The following is a 25,480-nucleotide window of genomic DNA, read 5'->3' on the forward strand; positions in this document are numbered from 1 at the left end:
GTACTGCTCGTACTGAAAAAGCAGATTGACTGAAAGCCTTTTTTGTGTATGTAATGCTCTTTACAACTTACCTCACTGCATTGGATTGACACTACATTGCTCTGTTTTTATGCAGCCATCTTGGCCATAGGATGAATAAATTATTGTCCTAAAGTGTTGCCTGGTTTGAAATAAACAGGTATATTGTGCTGTCTAAAAAATATTTGTAGTTTTTCATATAGTCCAGAGATATGAGATAGAGACTCAATTTCTTCTTGGTTCTGTTTCCCATTTGCCCTTTTTTTGTTTTATCCTTGAACACATCAATTCTGTGGACCTGAATATCGGGTTTACAAGAGAAGACCCTAAGGAGAACTGCTTGGCCTTTCTTGATTGTTCCACTATCAGAGTAGAGGACGGTAAGCTCCAGACAGAAGTATATAGGAAATGCTCGGATCAGTATCTGCTCTTTTACTCTAACCATCCACTACACCACAAGCAGGTCAGGACAACACAGAGCCCAAAAAGTGCCCACCAGCTCAGAGGAAGGAGGAAAAACATGTCCGGAATGCTCTCTCAGCCTGGGATTACCCCGCTTGGGCTCTTAAAAAGTTAAAAGGGCCAAAAAACAGGACAAAAGATACTTATGTGCCTGGACTGGATGAAAAACTACAAAGGATTTTTAGACAGCACAAAATTCCTGTTAATTAAACTGGGCAACACGTAGACAACTGGTTCATCCGAAGGACAAGATGCCTTCACATAAACAGAGCAATGTAGTGCATTCAATCCAATGCAGTGAGGAATGTTGTAAAGAGCGGGACATAGGTAAGACTTGGAGGCCCCTGAGGCTTTATCAACACAAACCACTGTGAAGATTCCAAGCAGAAGAAGAGGTGTTTTTAAAGAGGAGTTAAGGAGGCCATTTTTGTTAAAAACTTTAAACAGAAATGGAGGTTTTAGGTGCAATCTTCAGTGTACAGCTAGGGTTTGGGTTTGGGTTAAATCATGGTGCGGCATCAGCCCTGGTCATTCAGATGCTAATCAAGTACCCATCAGTGATTATGGAGTTGCAGTCAAGTAACAATAGGATTTCTATGGCCCATTACAGGGCTGTTTGAGTAAACAAAGACGATTGGTTTCAGGTAAACTCACAGTGTAAACAAAAACAGGACAAGCTATTATCAAGAGGTAGTCAGAGTAGGATAAATATTCGATTTCTCAAACTAGATCTGCAGATTGGCTCTTAGATGAGAGTCGAAACGTTTTAGTTTTTTTTAAACAGTCTCCAGATGACTAAAACTGAACCTTTTCCTACAATGGAACACTCCTTGGCAAATGAGGGATTACATTAACTTTTATGTATTTGGTAATATGAATGTTGCGACTAGACTGTGTTTTGTCAGAATGTCTTGTGCCCATAGCTTTTCAAACACAAATTTCTGTTTTTTCTAAGTAAAGTGTTTGCTGACATATAATCCCATATCATTGTGGACACGTGTCAGGAGACATTTCATAGACCATTGCACGTCATGTTGTTCTGCTGTCAGCTCGACTTGAAAAGACTGCTGCACTTCAGCGCTGTTTCACAATATCTGTGGAGTTAATATTTCTTCTGTCTATAGGGCATTTTCTTAGCTCAAGTCAAGGTGACAAGTGCACAAATTAATGTACTCTTTTCTGCTACATCACTCAGTGTTTCTACTGGCCTTTTCCTCATGCTAACTTCCTCCTATATTTATATACACCATGTTGCTGCTTATACATTATTAAATTATGAACTGCCGCCACAGAAAGCCTTTTTTTGAAATAAATATTTCAGAACTTTAATATGCACAGTTCAGATCTGCTCACATATGTAAGATGCAGCAAGATTTTCACTCTCTAAAATGAAAGTTTTTGTAGAAATATTTGAACACTGCATATTAGGGCTGGACAATTCGAGATCAATGATATGCAGTTATAGTCAGTTTCCTCTCTATGAAATTAACATAACACAAAACTTATACGAACAAGATTAGAGAACAGCAGAGAAATCTGCGGATAATTGTGCCGCTAAGAAGTAATTTACTTTGCGTTCCCCATTGTGTATTATTCACATGTCATTGCAAGTAAGAGGTTTCTCCACAACATTTACAGCAGGTGGATTATAAAAAAAGAAAGCCCCCTATTTTTTTTTTTTTTTACATCACCCATTGTACTTTGGAAACTGCCTTTAATAAAACCAGGGCAATCAAACCATGTGCGTTCTTGTTGCTAACGAGTAGTATTGCAATAAGACATTACTTTTGGTTTACAATTACGTTGTATCGGTTTAATCCACTGTTTACTTTGGCTTAGAATTAGACGGAGAAATCTATTTATTTGTATCATTTGAATCATCTTTTGTTGTGTTTTTTTAATTTACTTTTTTATTCAAGTGCCCCCACCCCCTAATCCCAGCCCCTGAGTTTGGCTGCTCCGCCCCTGCACACGTCTTACCCACAGACTGTATCACGTCTTCTCTCTCTTTCCTTCTGAGCTGTGAAAAAGTTTTAGACAGAAAACTTTTTTTTCTCTCGACTGCTAAACGTATGTTTTATGTTGTAGGTAAATTTATAACGTTTGTGTTTAGTTTTGTAAGAATGAGCTTGACTTTGCGACCCGCGCTGCGTGTGTCGGCTGCCTCGCTTTGCACTTTCATTCAGTCACTCTTTTGCATCTTTCTCAGTGAATATGAGACAGATTGTCGTCAAATGAACATAATTTTGTAGATGTTGGTTTTCCCCCAGTGGCCTTGATCCCCGAACAGAAAGAGGAGGGCTGGCTTCTCAAAGAAAGTAACTACAATGAAAGAGGGGATTAAAGTTTGTGCAGGCCTAGACTGAGAGAAAGCACATACTGTATCATGGGGATCGTATTGTTACACATCAGCGATCAATTTGTAGTGGGCATGCGCAAATCTAGCAGCACTTCTACTGGGTGTGTTGTGCACCAGTATATCATAGACTACACCACTGGACCTTCTATTCAATGTGTAGTTCTGTGATTAAAGACTACTTCTCCTCCACTCACCTGCTCTGTACACACACGCGCACGCACACACGCACGCACGCACACACACACACACACGCACGCACGCACGCACGCACACACACACACACACGCACGCACGCACGCACACACGCACGCACACACACACTCGAGGTGTTTAGGTCCGCATGAGGCTACGTCAGTCCAGCAGAGCTAATAATAATAATAATAATAACTTTTATTTATATAGCGCTTTTCAGTGACCCAAAGACGCTGAACATATATATAAAAAGGGGGGGTATTTACAGACGGGGGGACAACACGTACAATACACAATAATATACAGATAAAATGAACAAGACAGAAGAAGTAGAAAGAAAAAGATGGGGATGTAACAGGGGGTAGAAGCTGGATTTGGGGATAAAATAAAGGTTCTTTGATCCACCACATCCTTAGATGGCTCCACTCTGAGCAAGACCAAACATTTTGATTTGTTTTTTAAATGTCTGATTCTGAATCTGAATCTGATATTCTAACATTAGCAGACTTTTCAAATATCTTCAAAGCTTCATGCCCTAGAACTATTTTTCAACCATCTTTTTCTTCTACACATTTTTTTAATTGCTTTATAGTGTAGTGTAAACACAATGTGGACCTTTAATATATGATACATTTTCACATTTGATTAATTACTTAATTTACAAAACCAACTACTGTACAACTATTTCTGTCTTTCTTACTTTATTTAACGCTGGGCACCAGTGTTGTGGCTGGAGTTCATCGAACAATTACTACGCTTTTCTTTTATATTTTGTTGAAATTGGACCATGCAAGTTTGAGTTACAAAACACAATAAACCAATGCTCGTGACCTAAGGTGACTATGCATTTACCAACGGTACTCGTGGCCTTGTTGCAAAGTCAGCCTGCAAATTTGTGACGCAGCTTATTTCTGCGCGCATAAATGGTGAAAAGGATTTCTAGCTTTATCCGACAGGACGTGTCAAATTGCAGCAAAGAAATAAACAAAATATGGCAGCGCTGACAATTTTTTTTTAACACAAAACGGTACTAAACTAGGCCTAATCTATCCCACTGGTGTCATAGGCATCCTATTTGGGAAACTCCCCCTCTTTGCTGCGTCATTCATTTTGCTGAGGTGGCTGAAAACACTGTGCAGAACAACTTTGCACACATACACACACATTCAAAGTTAGCCTCTCCCTGCCTCTGGCTTGAAAGCACCGCCTTTGATGGATCCGTTTTGACAGTACTGGGTTTGGAGCACAGAGAGGGTGTGTGTGGAGGATGGGGTGTGCAGGGGTGTAAAGGAGGAGTAAGGATTGCGTGAAGGAGAAGACAGATGAATCAAAGGGAGGGGAACAACAGCCCTGGCACCGGCGTCAACATCACTGCGCCTCCAGTTGACATAATTGATTGTATCACAGGCAGTTTTGTAAACCATTAGCCTCTCCCCCTAAGAAAGTACGAGTTTACCAAGGCGCCATGGAGGTGTAGACTGTGTGTGTGTGTGTGGATATGGGATTTGAAGGTAAAGAATCATCTGTATATAACGTAATACTTTGTTTATGTACTTACTATGTGTCAAGCGCAAAGATTATCTAGAGTGCATGGGCTGATACAGCACTGATATTCAAACATAGGCAGATTTCAAAGTGGATAAAAGCATAGTCAGCCAGAAGGGGAAAAAAACAGACAAAGAACAGAGAATAGACAGACTGTTATCCAAATATTACTGACATTTCAAATAAATGTCAGTAACAGCCGTCACTTTGATTCTTCACATTATGGTACAGGGGACTATTGAGCGAAAAGTAGAATTTCATTTTCATTTAACTCACAAAGACACATGATTTATCTCCCACCTTGCTCCTTTCCTGGAACAATACTAGACTATTTGCATGCTGATATGGACTTCCCTCCCTGATGCAGCCCTGTCTCATTTATTCAGATGTCTTTTGACTCGTTTCAAAGTTCTGCCCATAGGCCTCACTTTGGGCACCCCTGGTCTAGACTGTTAAGGATGTGTGTGGGAGTATGTCTTTTTATGGTGGCAATACAATTCAGTGAGTACAGTCAGCTACGTACAGTACTTTCAACTTCGTTAGATTTAGTCCCAGTTCACGTTGAAGTGTAGCTCTTCCACACAGCAAGCGCTTACCGTCAAACTTATCATCAAAGTCTAGAGAAAAGCACAAATAAACAATATCCTTATTGTTTATCCAAGGCAAAAATCTCCTCGTTTGCATAAGTCATTATTCCTCCTTCAAGTGCCATTCAAGCAAATAAGCATGTTTGTTTCTTGCAAATTTGCTACTTTGTATTGGCAGATAAACTGGAAAACAATTTTTTCCTTGAATTTATAAGTGCCCATAAAATGCCTTTGTAAAATATAATCTAATGACGACTCTCTATATCATAAAGATTTCCATGTGTACTTTTTAGCCTTGCGTTACCCTCGCTATAAACCCAAGCACATACTGGTAGAATTGAACCTTTGACCCTTTCTCTTCACCCCCACATCACAGTTCTCTGACATGGAATCAAGACCTACTAATTCATGTACCGTATGTGCTGAGTATCGTTCACTTCTTGATGGATGATTTATTGCCCCGGTCATGTCTTTGTCCAAATATTTGAGAATTCTGGCAGACAGGGCAGAAAAAGATAAATGCTCTAGGTTATTAAGTCCTTTTTTAAAATATTCTGCTCATCTCACTCTACACTGCCGCACTCTCTCTCTCTCTCTCTCTCCTTGCCTGACCTCATCCTTGTATCCTCCACTTTTATGTCTCTCGCTGCACTTTTTTTTTCTCTCCTCACTCGCCAATCTTGTCTCACGGGGCGGCCAGTGCACACGGAGTTGATTAGACGGGAGCGTTGGTAAGTCCCGTAGCCGAGCGCCGATGTCTAGCCGCTGGGCGTGTGCAGGAGGAAGCCAGGCGGATGAGGTCGGCAGCGGTGGATTTTCAGGGTGGTTCTTTTGGTGCATCGGATTTCTAGGGAGCATCCTCAAAGGCAGCCATGTGAAAACGGCAGCGGCCCGGTCAAAGCTGGCGCTCCCTGCAGACGCGCCTTCCTGACGGCATTGAATGTGTAACGGGGAGAGAGACAGAGGAAGAGAGAGAGCGGGGGAAAGAGAGAGAAGGAAGCGGCAGGTGCATGGCTTTGAACCTATTGAGATGGAAACTCGTTGCAAAGGGTTGTGTCTTTTTCAAGTAATGCACATTTTCCCCTCATGATGAATTCATAAGGTTTTATAATATGCTAGATATTTTTTCCTTATTCATATGGTTTAAAAGCTGTTATATAATCAGATAACTTTGAATTGACTGAGTTAGTTGAAAAAAAAAGACTGTCAAAGGGGACTTGTCACTAAATGGAGACATATGTGTGCACCATGCATAAAATATTTGCATATAGTGATATGATTTCTGCTTTCTCTACTTAAGTGCATCCTACCTTGTGGCATACACTAGCTCTAAAACTTAGAAGTAGGGATGTCAAGTTCACCAATTACATGTTCAGGTCAAAGTATAATCGGAATAACTAAAAACTAATAATTGGGACTAATTTAGACACAAATATAGGCCATTTCAATTCAATCTGGGCTCCAAAATGTAAACCTAAATATATAGTGCTTTTATTAATATCAAAATAACTTTACTTTAGCATTCAGAGAGGTTGATTTCATAAAGCTAGTCACATTCTATTGAAAAAAAATAAAGTATTAGAATTAAAAATTAAGGATTTAACTTTTGTTTTGTTATGTGTCAATTATTGTGAATAATTGTATTATCGTGATGTTCCTTCTCACAATAATCTAAACACTAAAATTAAATATTGTGACATCCCTACTTAGAATTAATAATAGCTCTAACACTTCTCTTATATAATACATCAACTTGTATAATATTATATATTCTGACCTGCACGTTGCTCCAACAGCAAAACTGAGAAGCATATCTTTCACATAAATTGCCCTTAGAAATCAATAGGTTAACAATTGGACCAGAAAGTACATGTCTAGTGAGATTATGTTTTTGGGTAGGATTTCTTGTCACAGAGTAAACGTGGCCTTTTTACTACACTGCAGCTCTCGTGCAATCTTTTTAATGCCGCATTTTAAATCACAGTTCTCTCTAAAATTCTCTTTATAACACCTCTTGTGGAATTAATTTCCATTTGCTTCCCTTGCTTAATATATTATTGTACAAAACTTTTACAGGAGAATAAAATGCTACTAGCTAGAAGTTATTCAGTTAATATATCATTTCATGTCCACATTGGTGCAAGGATAAAAGGGTGTAGCTCTGTGGATCTGGTAGTACGGTTGTCACAAAAAAGTTACCAACATTGGCTACTAATTGAACTTAAAAGCAGTATCCTAACGAGCTGCTCATTTGACAAGATATAAATACTGTAAACAGTCGAACCCTTTTCAGAATTAGTATGATATAATTATACATAATTTTACATTGAAAATTATGTGATTGTATTCAATTGTATGACAATCCCTGGGTTTACATTAGAAACATTAGACATTTCAGTTTTAAACTAGCGATTTACACTAGAATTAAATTTCAAAAGCAGACCACTTTTGTGTCTCAAAAATAATAGTATTTATTTATCAATGATGTCAAGAATTATGTGTGTACATGTACTACATTTTGAACTTTCCTTTTGGGAATGACAAAAATCATCGTACTTCATCACCTCAAGGCCATCCATCTTTACAGAGGACCTTAAATGGAAACTACAATGTCTAAAACATGTCAGTGTGATGTGGGGGTGACCTATTCCTTTAAGGCTACAGCACTCTGTACCAGGCTCTCCAGCTACCACAAAGGCTTTACCACCAGCACCCTGTGAAATAAATTGCCAGTGAGGCCACATGACCTCAGGGCATGATGACAACTGTACACATTCCTTCAGTGGGACCAATCCCCTCTCCCCCCCAGCCTCTGTGAGCTCCCCATGTACAGGACTGTGATGGGGAAGACTATGGCATAGCCGGTGGGATGGTCTACTACTTACACATAGAGACTAACAGCAATGGAACATGACCGAGTGTCACTTTGCATGAAGGTTTGCCCTCGACACATATGTGACATTTAGCCATTATTAATTGTGATTTTAACATGCTCTGAGAGCACTATATGGTTGTCCCAAAACAAGGAGAAATGAGCCACAGTAAGCATACATCTTGTTGTCGTTGACAGGTTGGGGCATATGGGAGCTGACAGTATGTTTTTTATTATTTTGGATGCACCAAGAGGGTTGGTCATGGCTAATCAGCTAATCCTGCGCTGCATCGGTGCCAGGGCAATTAAGAGGGAGGAGTTGCTCTAAAATTGGACATGGAGATTTCCTAGTGATCAAGTCAGGTGCTTTTCACCGCTCTATATTCTGTTGATTTGAATTAGTGAAGATTTATATTTTTTCCAGACAACAAAAGCGCTTTCTAAATTGTATTTATTAGAACCTTGATGTAGGGCATTTTTTCATTTACCAGCATTGCAACAATAGTGTCTATAGGATGCTGACTTTAAAAAAGGTGCCAACTTTTGGTATCTTAGGCTTTAAATGTCTGTGTGAATTAGCCAATAAATACATAGCATTAATCTAACAGCAGCTCAGGTGTACACGGGTTTGGCCCACTTATGTCAACCAGAAACCACATCATGTTTCCTCCAGTGCGATTCCTTCACAATGTCTTAAATCTTAGTCTGCGTGTGTGTTTAATAACATCCACAATATCAGTCTGCATTGCATTAAGTTGAAGCCAAACAGATAATATGAACTGAATTCTGCCTAAAGCCTCTTCCTACCCGCCTGGTCCAGGAAAAAGCGTAATCCCTAATAAATATGGTGTAAATATCCAGGGTACAGCGCATGTCCACATAAAAATGCAGGCAACGGAGTCTAAAGTTGTCACAAAACAAGAAATAGCTTGTGCTGTGCACTGCTGCCTTTCATATTTAGAAAAGTGCCCTATATGGGCAAAATTAAAGTGAAACTTAAGCACATGGTCTAGAGTAAATTAATTTGTTTGTTTTAAGTTCTAACTTACCAGACATGATACAAGAATGTGTATGTTGTTTGTTTTTCAAAAATCATTGAACACATTTACAATGTGGTTAGCTTGGATATCATTTCTGACATACAAGTTGGATTACCCTTTAAAAAACATAAACCGTATAAGCCTTTTGACATTTTTTTAAATTAAAAAAGTTCCCAACACTTCCTATATAACGTCTCATTAGACATTTTTTTGTTACCGAGATGTTTTCTTCCCCTTTGCAACCCTAATATTAACAGAACAATATTTCTTAATAGCCCACGACAACAATTTTTATTTTCATATTTTTTTGTGCTGAGGCTAAATATTTTCTAGTTTTCTAGTTTTATTTTGTTACCACAGAGTTACAGCTTAACGTTTATAGCCCCACAGCTACACCAATAATTTAACTTTTCCCTCCTGTGCTATAATTTGCACAATAACTCATTTATGGGCTACTAGGTGAAAATCATTCAAATCAAAAGCACGGTTATAGAGACAGTCATGCTGTACACATGTTGAACGGTAGAATACTAATATACTCAGCTGCTAATCTGCATCTACTTATTTCTTATGTCCCACATCAGGGGTCAGAGTTCAGACACCCACAGGTTTTATCCTGATTAGTCATCTCTTCTGCAGCACAAATTACATGCGTTCGTGTGTGTGGCCACTCTAATCAACAATCCCAAGCCAGTCTACCTGCTCTGATGATAATTTCGCTCACTACTCACCGACCCACTCCCACTCTCTTTCACCCACACAACCTCACAGTGAAACCTTTCCATCACACGCGCTGACACATGCACATGGGGAGAGAATCGGTGTGCGGTGCTTAAGCCCGGCCCAGTAGCAAGCCAACTGGAGGTAATTTAGCGTAGCTCAGCGAACACATGCCATTTTACTGAACACGTTGCATGGCCCCCTGAGCTGTGTTCTGCTCAGCCGTCTCTCCAGCAGAGCAAAGAATGAACAAGAGAAAAGACTGAGGCATGGCACAAAGGGAGCACAGGATAAGAGCCGAGAAACGGTGAGGCGGAAATGGTCCAGTATTGAGGACTCTGAAGGCAGATGATGTTGTTGTAGTAGTATGAATGATTTATACCCATAATTACATAGATTATGGCTGACGAACAGGGTGAAAGTTCTTTAAATACAGACTTGACAGTAGTTAATGGAAGATAAACTAGATATCGTCAAAGTTCTGCCATGTAAAATGTGAGCTATACTTCCCGCTGTGTGCTACTTCTTCTATTACTACTATTATTAGGGTTACTTAAAGCAAGCAAAGTATCTATTGATGTCTTGATAAATATTGATTGACAGTAGTTTTTGAACTGCTGAATGTACGTAATGGTTCCATTTTTGTGGCACTTGACTAGATAATGTAAAATATATATTCTATTTGCAAATAAATTTATCAAAAGGGTTTTTAAATAAAACTGGCCAATTCTTAGCTTCACACAATACAGTTCCACAATGTGCTCACAGATAATGAAACTAATTGATGTTTCTGACGTTCTAATTGAAAGTAAACTTCACAACTGTCATTAGCATCACACACAAGTTCCCTAACAGACGACATTGGGATCAGTGGATTGTACTTTCACTGACAAGCACTTCAGATATCTCAAATGAACTCATTATTTTTAATAATGATGAGCATGTTTTCTTTCAGAGCTGTCAGAACTCCCAAAAACTTTATTCATTTGCAAATCAAGAGCAGATATGTAAATGCAGTCAAGTGACAATCTTGTCAGTTGTTTTTTTTGTTCCTCTCCTCTCTTTTTAGATTTCTTCAGACAGTTTTTGTATCACACATTCACCACACCATTTCCACATGGTATTCCTTAGACTAGACACATAGCGTGCACTTTTGAGACCACAACTGTCTGGAGGCTTGTGGGCAAGAGGACTGGTCGCCTAGTGATAAGCGTGTGTGTGTGTGTGTGTGTGTGTGTCTGTGCGCGCCGGTGTGACATGGGTTGACAAGGTAGTCTGGTCCGGTCAGCACTCATTAGTGGAGGAGAGAATCCCCGGCTGAGCATCGGTGACAGGCAAAGATTCGTTAGGGGACCGACCACTCAAATACACAGGTCAGAAATATGCAGGGTCAGGCCGCCTCTGTGCACAGAACATCAATTAGTTCAGGGTTGCATGCTATAGAGTCTGTGTGAGTTGTAGCGGTTGGTGGTGGCCATGGCAGCAGCAGCAGCAGCGACTCAGCTTATGTGGACCCAGCAGGAAAAGCAAGATCGAGGCCATGCAGGAGGAAATATAGGACACACACAGACAAAGGCACAGCTTTGAGGCACAACTATTTGGGATAACGGGCTGCAGTGGCTCAGAAATAATGAATAGTGGATCATGATGGTCAGAAAGGGGAAACTGGAAGTGATTTCTGCTACTGGCACTAATGGTAGATGTTCTCATTATGGCTTGGTATTGTGGTAAAAAGAAGAATTTGTTCAGCTACAAGCACTTGGTCAAGGCATTCGCTCCACCCAATTTGTTCAGGAGAAAATGTGATTGCCATATAATGTGGCATTATATGGGCCTGTCTCGTGATGATGAGTTTAAAGCTGGGGTACCTGATTTTCAAATTGCTATAGGAGGAGGTATGTATTTAAATGTAAGAGTAGCAATGAAACAAAATATTACTCAAGTAAGAGCAAAAAGTATTTGGGGAAACTACTGCTTTACTGTCTTGACACAACATCTGATTAATTATTTTAAGTTTAGGACAAAACATTAAATAATGCTAAAAGAATGGTATTTTCAAAGGATTTATACAAATTAAGAAAATGTAAATCATATCTAAAGGAACTGCGGAAGAAACACAAACTTTAAAATGATTTCATATTGTTGACATAAAGCTTCTGTTGCTTGTAGACTTTCTCACAGTGGGAAGAAGAACCAGATCTTTTACTCAAGTGAGAGTACTGTTACATAAAAATAGAATAGTATGGACAGTGACTCCAAGATGTATAATTTCTTGAAAATGTTTCTGTAAAACCTCCTCCTCCTCTGTTAAATCTGTGCAACTCGTCTGTAGCTCTCACAAACCCTTTGTATTCACATGCATTCACTTTCAGGTGAGTGCACGGCTTCAGAACAGCTTATTTCCATAGGGAGAATTTAAGACGGGGCGGACCAACCAAGTTCCTTCCTGTTTGACAAAAAGTACAATTCCGGTACTTTATTATTAGTTGCAGACAATATGCAGTGGTTTGTCACAAAGTGCTGCTTTTACAATATAATCTTTGGGGGAAAAGCAGACAATTCTCTAGGTTAAGAAATAAAGTCAGGTGCTCCAGCTTTAAAATTGTAGCATAAGCAACTAAAATGTAATGAAAAATGACCCCTCTGTGATAGATTAAATAAAGCTGATTTTTAATCCACTATTAAGTGTCCTTTAGACTGGTCCCTTAAAAGATAGCCTGATCTTGTAATAAATTAAAAACCAAAACAGAGGCCTATTTAAAAACGTAGGTAAGTGTCAAAGTAGATCCAGAAGTATCCAGAAGTACAATATAATTGACATAGTAGAAACGTGATGCTCCATTGTAGAATTTCAGGTCATATGTTTTACTTGTGTCGGCAGGTAAATGACTTGAATCCGAGGGAATGGCTATTTGTTTTGATCAGATCCAGATGATCAGATGTTATGCTTCAGGTTTACAGATGCTGCCTCTCTGCCTCCAAGGTCCAAGGCCCATTATCCAAATATGAATGTACCTTAATCACATTATCATTTTAGTTTGGTAATTAGATGATATGCAGACATATGATATTTACCCAACCTTATGCCCATGATAAATGATGAATACCAGGCATAAACACATCACATGTGTTTTTGTTAATTAACACCATCTCTGGATAATTATGTATTACCAATCAACACATTAGGATAATGAAAGGAAACTGATTCTGAGAGTGAATGCTTGCGGGCTCTGTTCCATCACCATTATGGGCAGTGAACATATTTATAAACCATTTTAGTAGCATATGGGCCAATCATGCATTCGGAAGTTGACTGGATGGCTGCAGGGCTATCACGCTAACTATTGTCTATGAAGCCTCAGCAAGCGTGGTAGTGGTGGCATTGAGAGAGTTAATTAACTGATGCAGGGGGAACATAAGGGGTGATGGAGGAGCTTTTGAATTATGGAACAGTGGAATGCTGTGACGGGTGGTAGCGTCCGGCCATATGTCAGCGTATGCCTCCTGTGCGGGGCTGCGGGGACAGCTGGTCAGATTGCTCATGTTCAACCAAGTTAGGGCCCAATCAATCAAAAAATGGGACAGCTTGTGGAGTTGTTTAAGCAGGGAAAAGAATTTGAAAAAGAGCTGGAAGTCTTTTGTGATTAGCACTGCGACACCAATAGGGATTTGTCAAGAATGCTTAGCAAGTCGGAAATCATTCTTCGTGGATACAGTGGCGACACAGTGCATCTGATGGAGCGTCCTCAATTAAAGGGAGCAAAGGCAATGAGTCAAAGCAGGCTGTTTTGAATTGTAACGTATGTGGTGTGATGTACCCAATGCCTTTTGGGAGTTGTATATAAAGGTCTTAGGCATCAATGTAACATGGTCCGGATTTTCTGAATAAAAGGTATCAAAAAGCATTACAATTTGGAATATTACACCGATGGAACAGGAGTAATTATTAAAAAATACTAAAATACTATGCTACGAAGGGGGCAAAAGGCACATTTCCATTGGCTTACTCTGGAGCGAATCGGGACTGCCACTGCCATTAGTGAACCGTACCGGCCTGTTTAAGGGGTCCGACAGGGGGGCCATGAGTGGTACGGGCTTCCAAGTGTAGTTGTAGTTTTTCCTGGCCGAGAAGGAGAGTCTAAGGACAGAGGACCCTCCACCACAGACATTGTCTGACTCCATCGCCACCACAGACATTGTTGATTCATTTCTCCCTGTGGCCCTCAGAGGCAACTGTTGTTGTGATTTTGGGCCTTACAAAAATAAATTGATTTGATTTGATTTGATTTGATTCCAGGGTGTGCTGGCTGGCTTTCGGCGCTCCAAAGTGAAGCGGAGACCAGGTCCAGTCAACTCGTTATATGAAGACTATGGTTGCGTTTCTATCTACAAACTAGCGATGTCACTATATCAATTTGAGTGTTACAACTATTGCTTGAAGAAGAGAGGCCATGATCAAACAATAGTGAAATCCTTAATTCACATTGTCTAATAGCATAAACAGCCAGATAAGAAAGCACTTTACATTTAGGTTCTGTCTGGATTTGAATTACAATGACTTATTGTTGCTTCTAATGCCTTAAATGTTTTAGTTAGTTAGCACAATTCTCAATTAACCAAATAATCATGACTACCCTGATAAAAACCACATCAAATTTGGGACTAAAACTGTAACTTAAGTTATGTTACGTTTCAACTCAATTTCAAGCGTTCAAAATACACTTTTATATTTAATTTGTAAACACTCCTGAGAAAATTAGAGACAATAAAACATGCGTAGACTACTGTTTTATGTCTGTGTTATTGGATGCTTGTGACGGATTCAGATCCGGCTGGGTACATGCGCCGCTGGGTATAACTGTCTGGGACGTCAGCAGCACTTGGCTCTTTCTAACTCTCCCGGATGTATTTATTAAACATGCAACTGTAGTGATTACATAAGCCCACTGTCACTTCCATTGCATGCATAAACACTCGCAGCACTTATGAGCGAGCGTCTAAAAATACCGGAGTGAACCAATGCATTTGCCTTTGAAAATAGCTGGCTTTTGTCTGAGTCTCTGCTGGGCCAAAACGATATGGTCACACTGATCAATAGTCTCTATTACACATGATATATTTCCCATGGCTCTGGCTGTCTGCTTTATTCCATCTGTCCCTGTCTGTGCAGCCCAGTCCACGCACACACACAGACACACACAACAGGCACACACTCACAAGCACACACACAGACACACACAAAAGGCACACACACACACACACACACACACACACAACAGGCACACTCACAAGCACACACAAGTGACATGCCTGTTTATCAGACTCCACATCCCCCGAGAGCCAGAGGTGGTTAGGCACAAACAGAGCTGCTGCTACCTCTTGAACTACGCCCATATAAAAATGTTTGTTTAACTGCTGCTAAACTGATTGCATAATGAATGTGTTTGAGTGACCTTGATGTAGACAGGAAGGTTGCATTGAAGAATCCCAACTGAATCCCAACATGAAAAGTTGAAAAGCTGTAAATGTTTTATGTTAATCATTAGGCATGTCAAGATTCATCTGTTAGTCGATAATATTGATTTACAGGTCACAGTAAAATAGCTTTGAAAAGATGTGTGTGAATTTCAGAGGCAAATATATCATCATTTTTTAAGAAGGTTAACAGTATTATTTGAAACCAGTGGTATTTACTGAGAAATACTTGGATTAAGGCTTATTTTTATTAACTCTTTGTGTCTAAAGAAAGTGTTTTAGTTATTTTTCCCAGACTCACTCCAATGAAACATTAGCTTTTTTTTGCACACCATGGATACTTTCAAATGATGTAGTCAAATTATTATTTATTAATCTATATATATTTTTGTAGTTTTTAGGCCCATAGGCTTTATTTGACAGGACAATGCAGTGTGAAACAAAATCTTTGCAATGTCTTCTTTATAATTGATTTTTGCCCCTCGTCAGAATAACGATACATTTCACACTTTGATGCTGATCAAAAAGTGGTGTCAATGACTAAAACGATTACAGCTGTGCACATTTGCTGATCATTTTTATTTTGTGAAATTAGAATAAGCATAAACACAGTAAACTATGAGCAATTTAAGAGTTGTCCATTCAAATGAATGCATTATTTTTAAAGGTTCAGGCTCTGCTTATATTTTGACCTGCTCATAAAATATTGAAATTTGCCCCAGATGCAGTCTAGACACCAGTCGTTCACATGGTGGGTCCAGTGTATGTTATATGGGTCGCTAGACACCTGGCACTAATAGAAAAGGCTGGTTAAATGGAAGGCGGGTCTTGTTTTGTAATTGACAGCTTCTAAATATTGATGAAGTCCAAATTAGGGCGGCATAATTCATTAGACAAGTTTGATTGGTCAAAGCGGATCTGGGTGTGGCTTTGTTGATCTGATTATAGCCATTCCCGCTCATCATTTTCTATATACAGCGTTTCTGTGCCTTAGATGATTATTGATTCCCATTTCTTTTTATGGCTTGAAGATTATACTGTAAGTTGCATTAACTTCAGGAAAGTAATGTGTGTAGGGACAGCTAAACTTGGTAACAGGCTGACTGGGAAATGCATGGACAATTTTGGCATTCAATATTATCTCAAGCTATTTTAGCAGCAGGCCGGTATAAAAATGGTGTCTTAACAAGAAGTCTAATTTTGCTTGTCTCTTTTACAGGTCTGTATGGTGTCAAAAGCACTGAGCTGTGAGGGAAACAGCTCGCCACAAGAGCGTCAGGGCTCAGCAGGAAGTGCCGCCATATTAACTTCCAGGTCAACTTCAGGCGTCATGTGGGCCAGATGTCTGCTCTTCCTCTGCATCTTGATAGCTCCCATCGCCATAGGTAAGATATAAAATGGCTCTCATGTTTCATACTAGTTTAAAACAATTCTCAGTACTAGAAATACTTTTTTGGGACAGAAATACATTAGGTTGTGTTCATATGTAGGGCTGGACAATGAATCAAATGTAAATTGAGATTGAGATTCATGTCAATGAAATAATAGTCAATGAAATAATAGTAATCAGTAAATATTATTTTTATCATCACAATAATGTGGTTTGGAGAGGGGATTAGGAGGAGGAGATTGTTTTTGGTGTTAAAATAAAAGTCTGTCATTAAAAAATAAAATAAACAAATGCGGTCACAACATTCTTACCCCTCATCCTGTCAGATTGCAGATTATTTGACCTGGTTTATGGTTAATTGCTCCGTAGTTACTGGACCTATCTAGTTGTAAAATAAATTGGCACAAAGTCCAATGTCTTCACTGTCAGCATAAATATGCAAAAGGGATTTTTTCCCCCACAAAAGCTTCAGAAAGTGGTGCCATTATTCAATCTGAAAGACATGATTGTTGTCAGTTGAAAGGACTTTTAGCCTTAAGATTAATATGGCAAGTTTGTAAATGATTAATTATACGGTTCCAACATTGTGAATTATAAATTTAGATATTGCTTTCAAAAACACTGAATATATAGAGATATATAAACCGCTGCCCTCTTCTAAGGCATTGATGCAATTAGAAGAAAAACACACGTTGATATTTAAAAAGAAGACATTCAGTATATATCTCCAAATTTGTGATCTTGTGGCAGAGAAAAAGAACTGCACGGGTTTACGAGCAGGCACTCCTCAAACATCAGAAAAAAACACATTAACAAACATTAACAAACTAAATTCCTGTGGTTACTGTAAACAATGTGATCTTTGAAAGTTGTACCACTGTGACTGGTGTTTTCAATTTATCAGTCACTTGTGTTAAATTTGCTGGGCAAGTCCCTTTTGCGGGCTCCCGCAAATACCCACATTACCAAACAGAAGTGATGACTATACAGCCTTATTCAGAATACAAACATGACATGCTTAAGAGAGGAAATGTGCACCGCCTTCCTCTGCCTCATTTGCATATGTTTCGTCTTTTTGCTATGCACACTTGATATATTTTTTACGCTCTTCTTGTTGGCTTCAAACACACCCTGAACGTGCACATACGCTCCCAGTAGGGCGTCTGCGTGTTTCTCTCTCTCCCCCCCGCGACTCTCGGCTTTGAAGACTCCTAGAGGGAGCTATGGCCCACTTGGACTTAATCCTATTAATGGCTGCCGTCAATCATGCAACACGCACTTGCAGCACACACGATATAATTCAACGTGGGTCTAATAGCCAGTCGCGCGCTCCTATAACCAACACAGAGGTGATCGGAGGCAAGTACATAAGCAAGAGCTAGCTGGAGCTACATGAGCTACAGTCACAGGTATTTGCATCAGTGTCAAAAGAGTAAGACGACGTATGCAAATAGGAGCTGTTTATACTTAGCAAGGGATTATCTGAAACAAAGGCAGTGTGGCTGGAGGACACACAAGAAGCAAAATACTCAATCTTCCAACATTGAGCCCATTTATTCCAGGGCTCTGCGGATATGAATAAAAGAAAAGTGAGAGAGCATAAATAGTTCATCAAAGACGGATGATTTATTTGTCTTAACCTGGCTGAATAGATGGGATTAGCATGTTAGCATTTTTACAGCCCTTTATAATTCAGTCAGTGCGGATCTTAAATGAGCCCAGGCTAAAAGCTGGATTTTTTGGTTGTGTATTAAATCAGGCCCGTAAGGCTCCACAGCGCTTTGGGGCAATAGGATTTATTGCACTCACTGAAAACACAAAAGTACGTGCATGTTTTCAATTCTAATATAATGATACTGACAAGGTATCAAAAAGTATTGATTTACACACAATAATCATGATACTATGCTTTTAATTACATCTTAATCAACGTTTGAAATACATTGGCTATATTTTATAGTTTATAGTTCAGCACATACTGTATATTTCATTTTGAGATCAGTCCGAGCTGGGATGGAGTGAGAATAATAATATGCCAAGGTCAAGTTCTTTATAGTAGAGGAGGTTCAATGCATTTGAAAACGAAACGCACTGGTATCGGTATCGGATCACTTGTCACTTGCCGTAGTATTGCTTGGCATCGACTCGAAACAAAATCCACTGGTATCGTGCACCGCTCTCTTCAATCTTGCAATCGTTTTATGTAAATGTCCGAGTCTTGAAAAACTCACAAGTCACTATTGTATATTCTAACTACAAATTGTTAATCTGTTCTCTTACTGATCATATCCATGTATCTTTCTCAAGACTCCTTTATTCCTGAATCCCTACCGTATCTCAAATGTGTGTGTGGTTTTTCTTGGCTCGTTAATTTACCTTTCTCTCTATATTCCAACCAGTGCTTCCCCTTATTTTTCTTCAGTAGAGTCATCCACGCCAAAATTAAGTGTTATAGTGGTTCGCAAAATTGCCAGGGCAAGTGAAGGGAGCTGAACAGCGAAGTCTATCATCAGGGGAAATGGACAAGCGGTCAGGGCGGGTCAAGGACGAGCAGTGATCCAGTCCATGGCATTCTGGATAAAGGGGAGCCAATAAACTGGGAGTACAAGCTTAAAGGTCCAAAGCGGAGGCTGTAGAAGTGTCGTAATAGATTTGATCCTTCAAATAGAAAGATATGAGTAAAATTCCCAGGTGCTCAAATGTATATTGATACTAATAGTACTAAGCAGCAGTCATAATCGATTTAGCCTAACATGGGTAGATTGCTATGTCGAGTGGATTTAAGCGTTTTACAAGCATTTAGGAGGCTTAATTTGAAAATTAACATTGAAAGTGACATTTTCTCAATTTAAAATGTAATAAATACAAACCAAGCTATTTGATTTTTGCATTCGTCTTGTTAAATTGGCAAATGTTTCAACCCTCTTACTTGTTGCTAGATTTCTTCAATGCAAGTGATAGATATCTAAAATTCTCAAACTGCAAAAAGGGTCTCCCAAGGTCTTGTACAAAAACATAATTACTTTATTTCTGGAAGCTCAGAAGTATAATGAATTGATTTTTTTGTTTTGTTTAAAGAACGGATAAAAAACACAAGCAGTGCAGAACAATCACAGAAAACAAAGGTCCCATCTAGTCGAAAGTCTAGTAAAGTCTAGTCGAAAATCTAGTATAGTATTTTTTCCGTTTTCCGTATGTCCGTCACAATGTCAGTCCAGTCCACGTGGGTGGGTGCAGATTGTGTTTTGTTGTGTTTTTTTGTAATGGTCTTTTTCCCTGCTGCCAGGAGTATGCTCCAAAGGAATGCATTTATTGTGTCAACGACAATAATTTTTGAGTTTTGTGGGATATTTGGACCACACATTCATACACTCTTTTCTTACAAACAGCAGAATTTATGTAAAAGAAATGTCTACAACAAATATTTTCATATGATATGTTTTACATTTCTCGTGAACATTTTTTTCAAAGATTATTCATTAGTTGGCCATCTAACTTATATAAACTAAAATATAATCAATGTATTTGAGTAACAGCCCAACATTTTGTCAGTTCAAGTGAGAGATCACCTTTTAACTCTCTCCTCTTCTTCTCCCTTCAGCGTCTTCCCTGCTTCTCTCTATCCATCCACTCTTTCGCCACTCTCTTGTTCTTGGCCCAAATGTAAAAATCAATATTCTTTTGTTTCATCCCCCCGAGGCAAAGAAAGAGTCTGAATAAGACTGTCTGGGACAGCCAACTTTCTGTCACCACTTACACAGCTAATGACATGCACAGCTCACACAGTATTATTACATGTGTAAACAGTGGGCCATGTGTGTGACAAGAGAGGTGCTGTGTGACAGGTTTGGGAGAGGGATTTGTGCAGACATGGTTCTCACAAGGTCACTGCTCGCTCCTATACATTTTCTGTTTTTGTCTGCCTTACATTTTCTGGCATGTAATCATTCAATTGTCATGCAAATTAACAGTAGTTTAATTTATTTGTATGTCACAAGGTCAGGGACCACATTATAGGGGTGTGATGTCAAGATGTCAGCAATGTCTTGGTATTTGTCTGCATTTTCTGGATGTTTCTTGTTTTACATAATGTCTTTGAAACATAGATTTGAATATGTAAAACACAAACAGTCATTGAAATACAGCCGTGGATTGTGTGAGTTTGTTAGAGTACAATTTGCAAATAGAGACTAAATAAACAGAGCAAATGTTAGGTTGTTTCACAGAATAGTGTTAAGATTTGATTTTCTGAGTCATGATATCTGCTTCAACCCAAGCTTCAGGGAACATTTTGTACATTTCTTACACTTTGTTGTTAAAGTTAAAGTTAGCACATCATAACTTTATGCAGCCCATATCTAATATTATTTTTTCAACTGAGCCAGTATCAACATGCATCCTTTATACTAAAGCATGTGAGGCATAGCTGTCTGACATCTGATCTTATAGGCAGTCTAGACAGATGTCTCACAATAAATGATATGTATTGATCTGCTCATGCTTCAAATAGTTGTTTGTGTTCACCAAGTTGGACGTGATTCGACTATTGAAAACCAATCATAATAGTCCTACTCTGACCCATTGCCCCGGGCGCTTTCTTACACGCACAAAACACACAGCCACACAAATCTACCTTCTCTAAAAGGACCCAGGGTGTAATTATTGCCTGTGGTCTTTTAAAAGTGTTAGTTCGTTTTCAGTAAATGTCACTTATATACCAGTCTTATCTCTGAGCTAGTGCTTGCTATTGTCAATGTGACGCCTAAGGGTGCAAAGATTGGTCCACCCCAGTTGGAACATGCCATCAACCAAAGCCATTTTAATCCGTGTGTGTTGTGTGTGTGTGTGTGTGTGTGTGTGTGTGTGTGAAGGACAGCGTAAGCGCAGAGAACCCAGAGTGTCACCGAGCTCATTCAGATTCTCCGACGCATCCGTGTAACCATGATGCTCCTCCAGCCAATGAGTTGGCCCGGAGGAGGGAGGGATGGGGTTGCCATGGTTACACAGACAGGGAGAACAGGAGAGGTTGTTTTTTCTGCCTCTCTTTGCAGGTTTGTGTTGCAAGGTGTTTGAAGTGTGTGCCTGGTATTGAGGGTCTGTCTGTTGTTAACATGTAACTTTGCACATAGAGACGTCTTAGAAGCTCTAATAATAAAACCTACAGTCCAAGTAATTATGGTTTGTGAACTGAATTGACAATTGTAGTATCGATATGATCAAAATGTGTTGGTTTGTGTATAATCTAGTTCCAGTGTTAACATTTGACAAACTTAAATCCTGGATTTAAGTTTGGATAAAAAATACAGATTGGATTCTGCTAAAATATATGATTTATGTCAGTTGCACCAAATGTAGTAGTCTGTGGAATGTGGAATTTGCTTCTAAAACGCCACATAGTTCTTATTTTATGTGCCATAAAATGTTATTTAATGTGCTAAAAGCATACAACATCATTACAATCTAATAGTGTTGTGAATCTGTATATGGACAGTATTGTAATATATAATTTAGCATTAAACAAACAACATCTGATAATAATAGCTCCAGAAGCTCCAGTGACAGAAGCAAACAGCACAAATAAGCAGTCAGCTGATCTCCTTTCTGTCAGGGGAAGATCACTTGAGCACACAGGGGGCCATGCACTCAGAGGCACAGGATAACAACAGGCACAACAAGCAAAATCCCAGGGACAAAGCCGCACCACACCTCACACTCACAATACTCTAGTCTGAGCACAAACTGTAAACATGGTCAGGAATGACAGTATGTTCGAATACGAATCATGACTTTATTAAATAATACAGTCCATTGCAACACTTTGAAATAAGGTTCCTTAGTAAACTATTTATAATGCATTAAAGCTGGGGCCTAATTTTCACACAGTAAAACCGGAAGTAGGTATTTAAATGTGTTCAACTCGTCCTTGGTAGATGGTTAATATTCACAAATATTAATTTTAGCTGCTCGGAGCTGCTTTCAGCTCTTACTTCCCGGTTGACAAAAAGTAAAATACTTTATTATTGGATGTAGACAGTGAATAGTGGCCTCACTTTTGTCACAAATTATTGCTTTTACAATATACTCTTTGATGGAAAACACAAAATGTGCTCATTTACAAAAAAAGGTGAGGTACCCTACTTTAATAAGCACTTTAATAAGCACAAGTTATTTCTTTATAAGCACTTTAAAGGCATTTATTTGCATTTATACCTAACAGTTTATGAAGCAGCTTAGTAATGCTCTCACAAACACATGTACATGATTTATTAACACACATGTTTTGGGTCACCCTTGAATGTCTCTTGGGTTTTTGACCTGGTTAAATAAAGGTTAATAAATAATGCCATACGAGAAATTGTCTAAATGCTTATCTAAAAAAATAGTGCTTATTAATGCCTTAGTAAGACATCTTATTTTAAAGCCTTTAAAACAATAATGCATTAGGCTGGGTACTTTTTGCTCAAAATTGCATTACAATTTCATGCATTATTCATTCTCTCTATACTTGGTAGGAGTGAGTTTTTATAACCAAAGAAGCAAGGCTGGCATCTGCGTGCATGGCCCTTCCAACATCACCAATCACTCACTCACACCGCTTTCATTCAATGTGGGTGAGGTGTCTTGCCTAAGGACATAACAACAGTTTGCATTAGAGCCAAATGCTGCCCCACTGTGGCACCTGGTATTCTCTGCAGTCTCCCATCCAAGTACTAGCCAGGGACAACCCTGCTTAGCTCACGAGGTCGGATGAGATATGCAATGACAAGAACATTTAGGCATGAAATGACTTACAGTTGCTCTCCTTCCATTGTATTTGTATGAAAAATAAAACAATTTATTGGACAACTTTTGGACATTTCTCTAAACCCGGAAATGAGTCGTGACCAAAGGGACACTTGTGAACACTTGAAAGCCTTTTGATTTAGTCCTTCTTGTCTTGGAGAGTGGTTTTGTTGGAATCTGATGGAACAGTCTTTCTTGGCTCTACACGCCTCATCTGCTGCAGACTTCCTTTGTACAAAGTGCCAGATTTGGAGTGGACAGGGTGCGAAGTCAAGGGTATGTTTTCCATCTTCCAAAAAAATAATAATGAAAAGCTCATTAATAATTTTCCTGAAACAAAAAATAAACAGCAGAACAAGTTATATTATGCCAGTGTGGTGTATTTATGCCAAAGTTTGACTGAGATTGATGAGAGAGAATAAAAGGTTCTATGTCAAGTTGTTATCATTTAGGATATAATCAACTGTATAATTTATTTTGTGGTTCTTTACACTTAATTGCAAAGATGGAATTAATGGTTACTAGTCCGCTAATTTAAATAATAATTATTGTATTTTGATAATCGCAATTGTTATCTGGACTATTCAGACTCTAAACATGTGCCAAAAGTACTAGTGTAACAAAGACAGCTGCAATATTAAATAAAAATGTCAAAAAAGAATGAACAAGTTCTGATTTCCATCAATAATACAATTTTTTCAATGTAATAAATCTCAACGTACAATAGACATGATCGCCGACTGGTAGACTATTCAAATAATCGTGAGCTGGATCTACTTGACAGTCGTAAAAATAGTAACAGACTTTTGTGAACCGAACCTTTGTGTGTGTCCAGCCCACAGCCGCGCCCCAATCCCGATGGCGGTGGTGCGGAGGGAGCTGTCGTGTGAATCGTACCCCATCGAGCTGCGCTGCCCGGGCACTGACGTCATCATGATCGAGAGCGCCAACTACGGCCGGACCGACGACAAGATCTGCGACTCGGACCCCGCCCAGATGGAGAACACGCGGTGCTACCTGCCCGACGCATACAAGATCATGTCACTCAGGTAAGAAAGGACTCGGTTCAAACGTGTGGCCTTTATTCCTCTTGTACTTACCAGTTGTGTGATGTTGTTTATCTTTTCCAACCAAACCAAACCACATTTTTAATGAGTTTCCTATACACTGTATTCATTCTTACATAAACATTCATATGGATACATTATTATACATTATTAAGGGGATTTTAGTAGCTTTCAATGTCTTCCTTATGACACTATTGCACTTAAAGTTGGTTGAATTTGCTTATCCCCATTGTGTGGACAAATAAAGGCTATCTTATCTTATGAAGTCAGAATAATATGTTTTTACTGCCTCTCATGACATATTTATTTTCACTGGGAAATAGGAACTAAAGCGATGGTTTTAAGTATTGTTCCAACTTATGGGCACTAGTGTATTTTGGTTCGTGTCAAGCATAGATAGTAGTTACATTAACAAAAGATAATATTTTTAAAAGAGTGAAACTTCAGGTATGTTATTAAAAATAATAAGTGCATCAGAGGGAATGAAAGTGTTTGCTTAATGAGCCAGTCTTGGTATCAATAATTCATTATTCAGCAGCATTCATTTTGAAATGTTTCAGATAAAGTGTGCATGCTGGTCCCTGTTATCCCATTAGGCTCTGTGTCATGTGTGGCTCTCTTAGCTGCCCTTTGTCACCACACCTGTCTGCCTCCTGTGCCACTGACATGACTAGTTTGGCACTCTCTCTCCTCTCGCTCGGGCAGCTGCAGTTTCTGAGGTCCACTCTTCCTCACAGCGCTGGTCATCCATAATTCACACAAATACGCAGATGTATGCAGAGGCCCACACGCACTGCACACTGCCCAGGGGCAACAGCAGACTTTAAGCTCCAATTAGCAGAGCCAGAGGCCAGGCTTAAACTGGAGCGAAGGTCTGATGGGACTGCACGGGATAAGAACAACTGTTTGTCATATAGACTTATTTATGAAAGAGGATTTGTACAAATGAACAATGACTAAAATCCATGAA

General features: G+C 39.1%; 1 protein-coding gene across 18 annotated transcripts in view; it reads left to right on the forward strand.

Moving 5' to 3' along the window:
* Window positions 1-25,480, forward strand: part of adgrl3.1 (adhesion G protein-coupled receptor L3.1) — a 146,871-nt gene that overhangs the window by 23,780 nt on the left and 97,611 nt on the right. For 17 of the 18 annotated variants that reach the window (XM_072463200.1, XM_072463203.1, XM_072463207.1 and 14 more), the window contains exons 3-4: window positions 16,490-16,655; window positions 24,279-24,492. In XM_072463200.1, the coding sequence (XP_072319301.1) occupies window positions 16,496-16,655; window positions 24,279-24,492 (374 nt within the window). In that variant the 5' untranslated portion in view covers window positions 16,490-16,495. Of the gene's footprint in view, window positions 1-16,489; window positions 16,656-17,952; window positions 18,070-24,278; window positions 24,493-25,480 lie in introns of those variants that run through there. The other variant, XM_072463213.1, reaches the window with a different exon arrangement.

Source organism: Eucyclogobius newberryi, unplaced genomic scaffold (genome assembly GCF_026437365.1).
Source record: "Eucyclogobius newberryi isolate DKJ021-1_F unplaced genomic scaffold, fEucNew1.0.hap1 SCAF_4, whole genome shotgun sequence".
Classification (NCBI taxonomy): domain Eukaryota; kingdom Metazoa; phylum Chordata; class Actinopteri; order Gobiiformes; family Gobiidae; genus Eucyclogobius; species Eucyclogobius newberryi.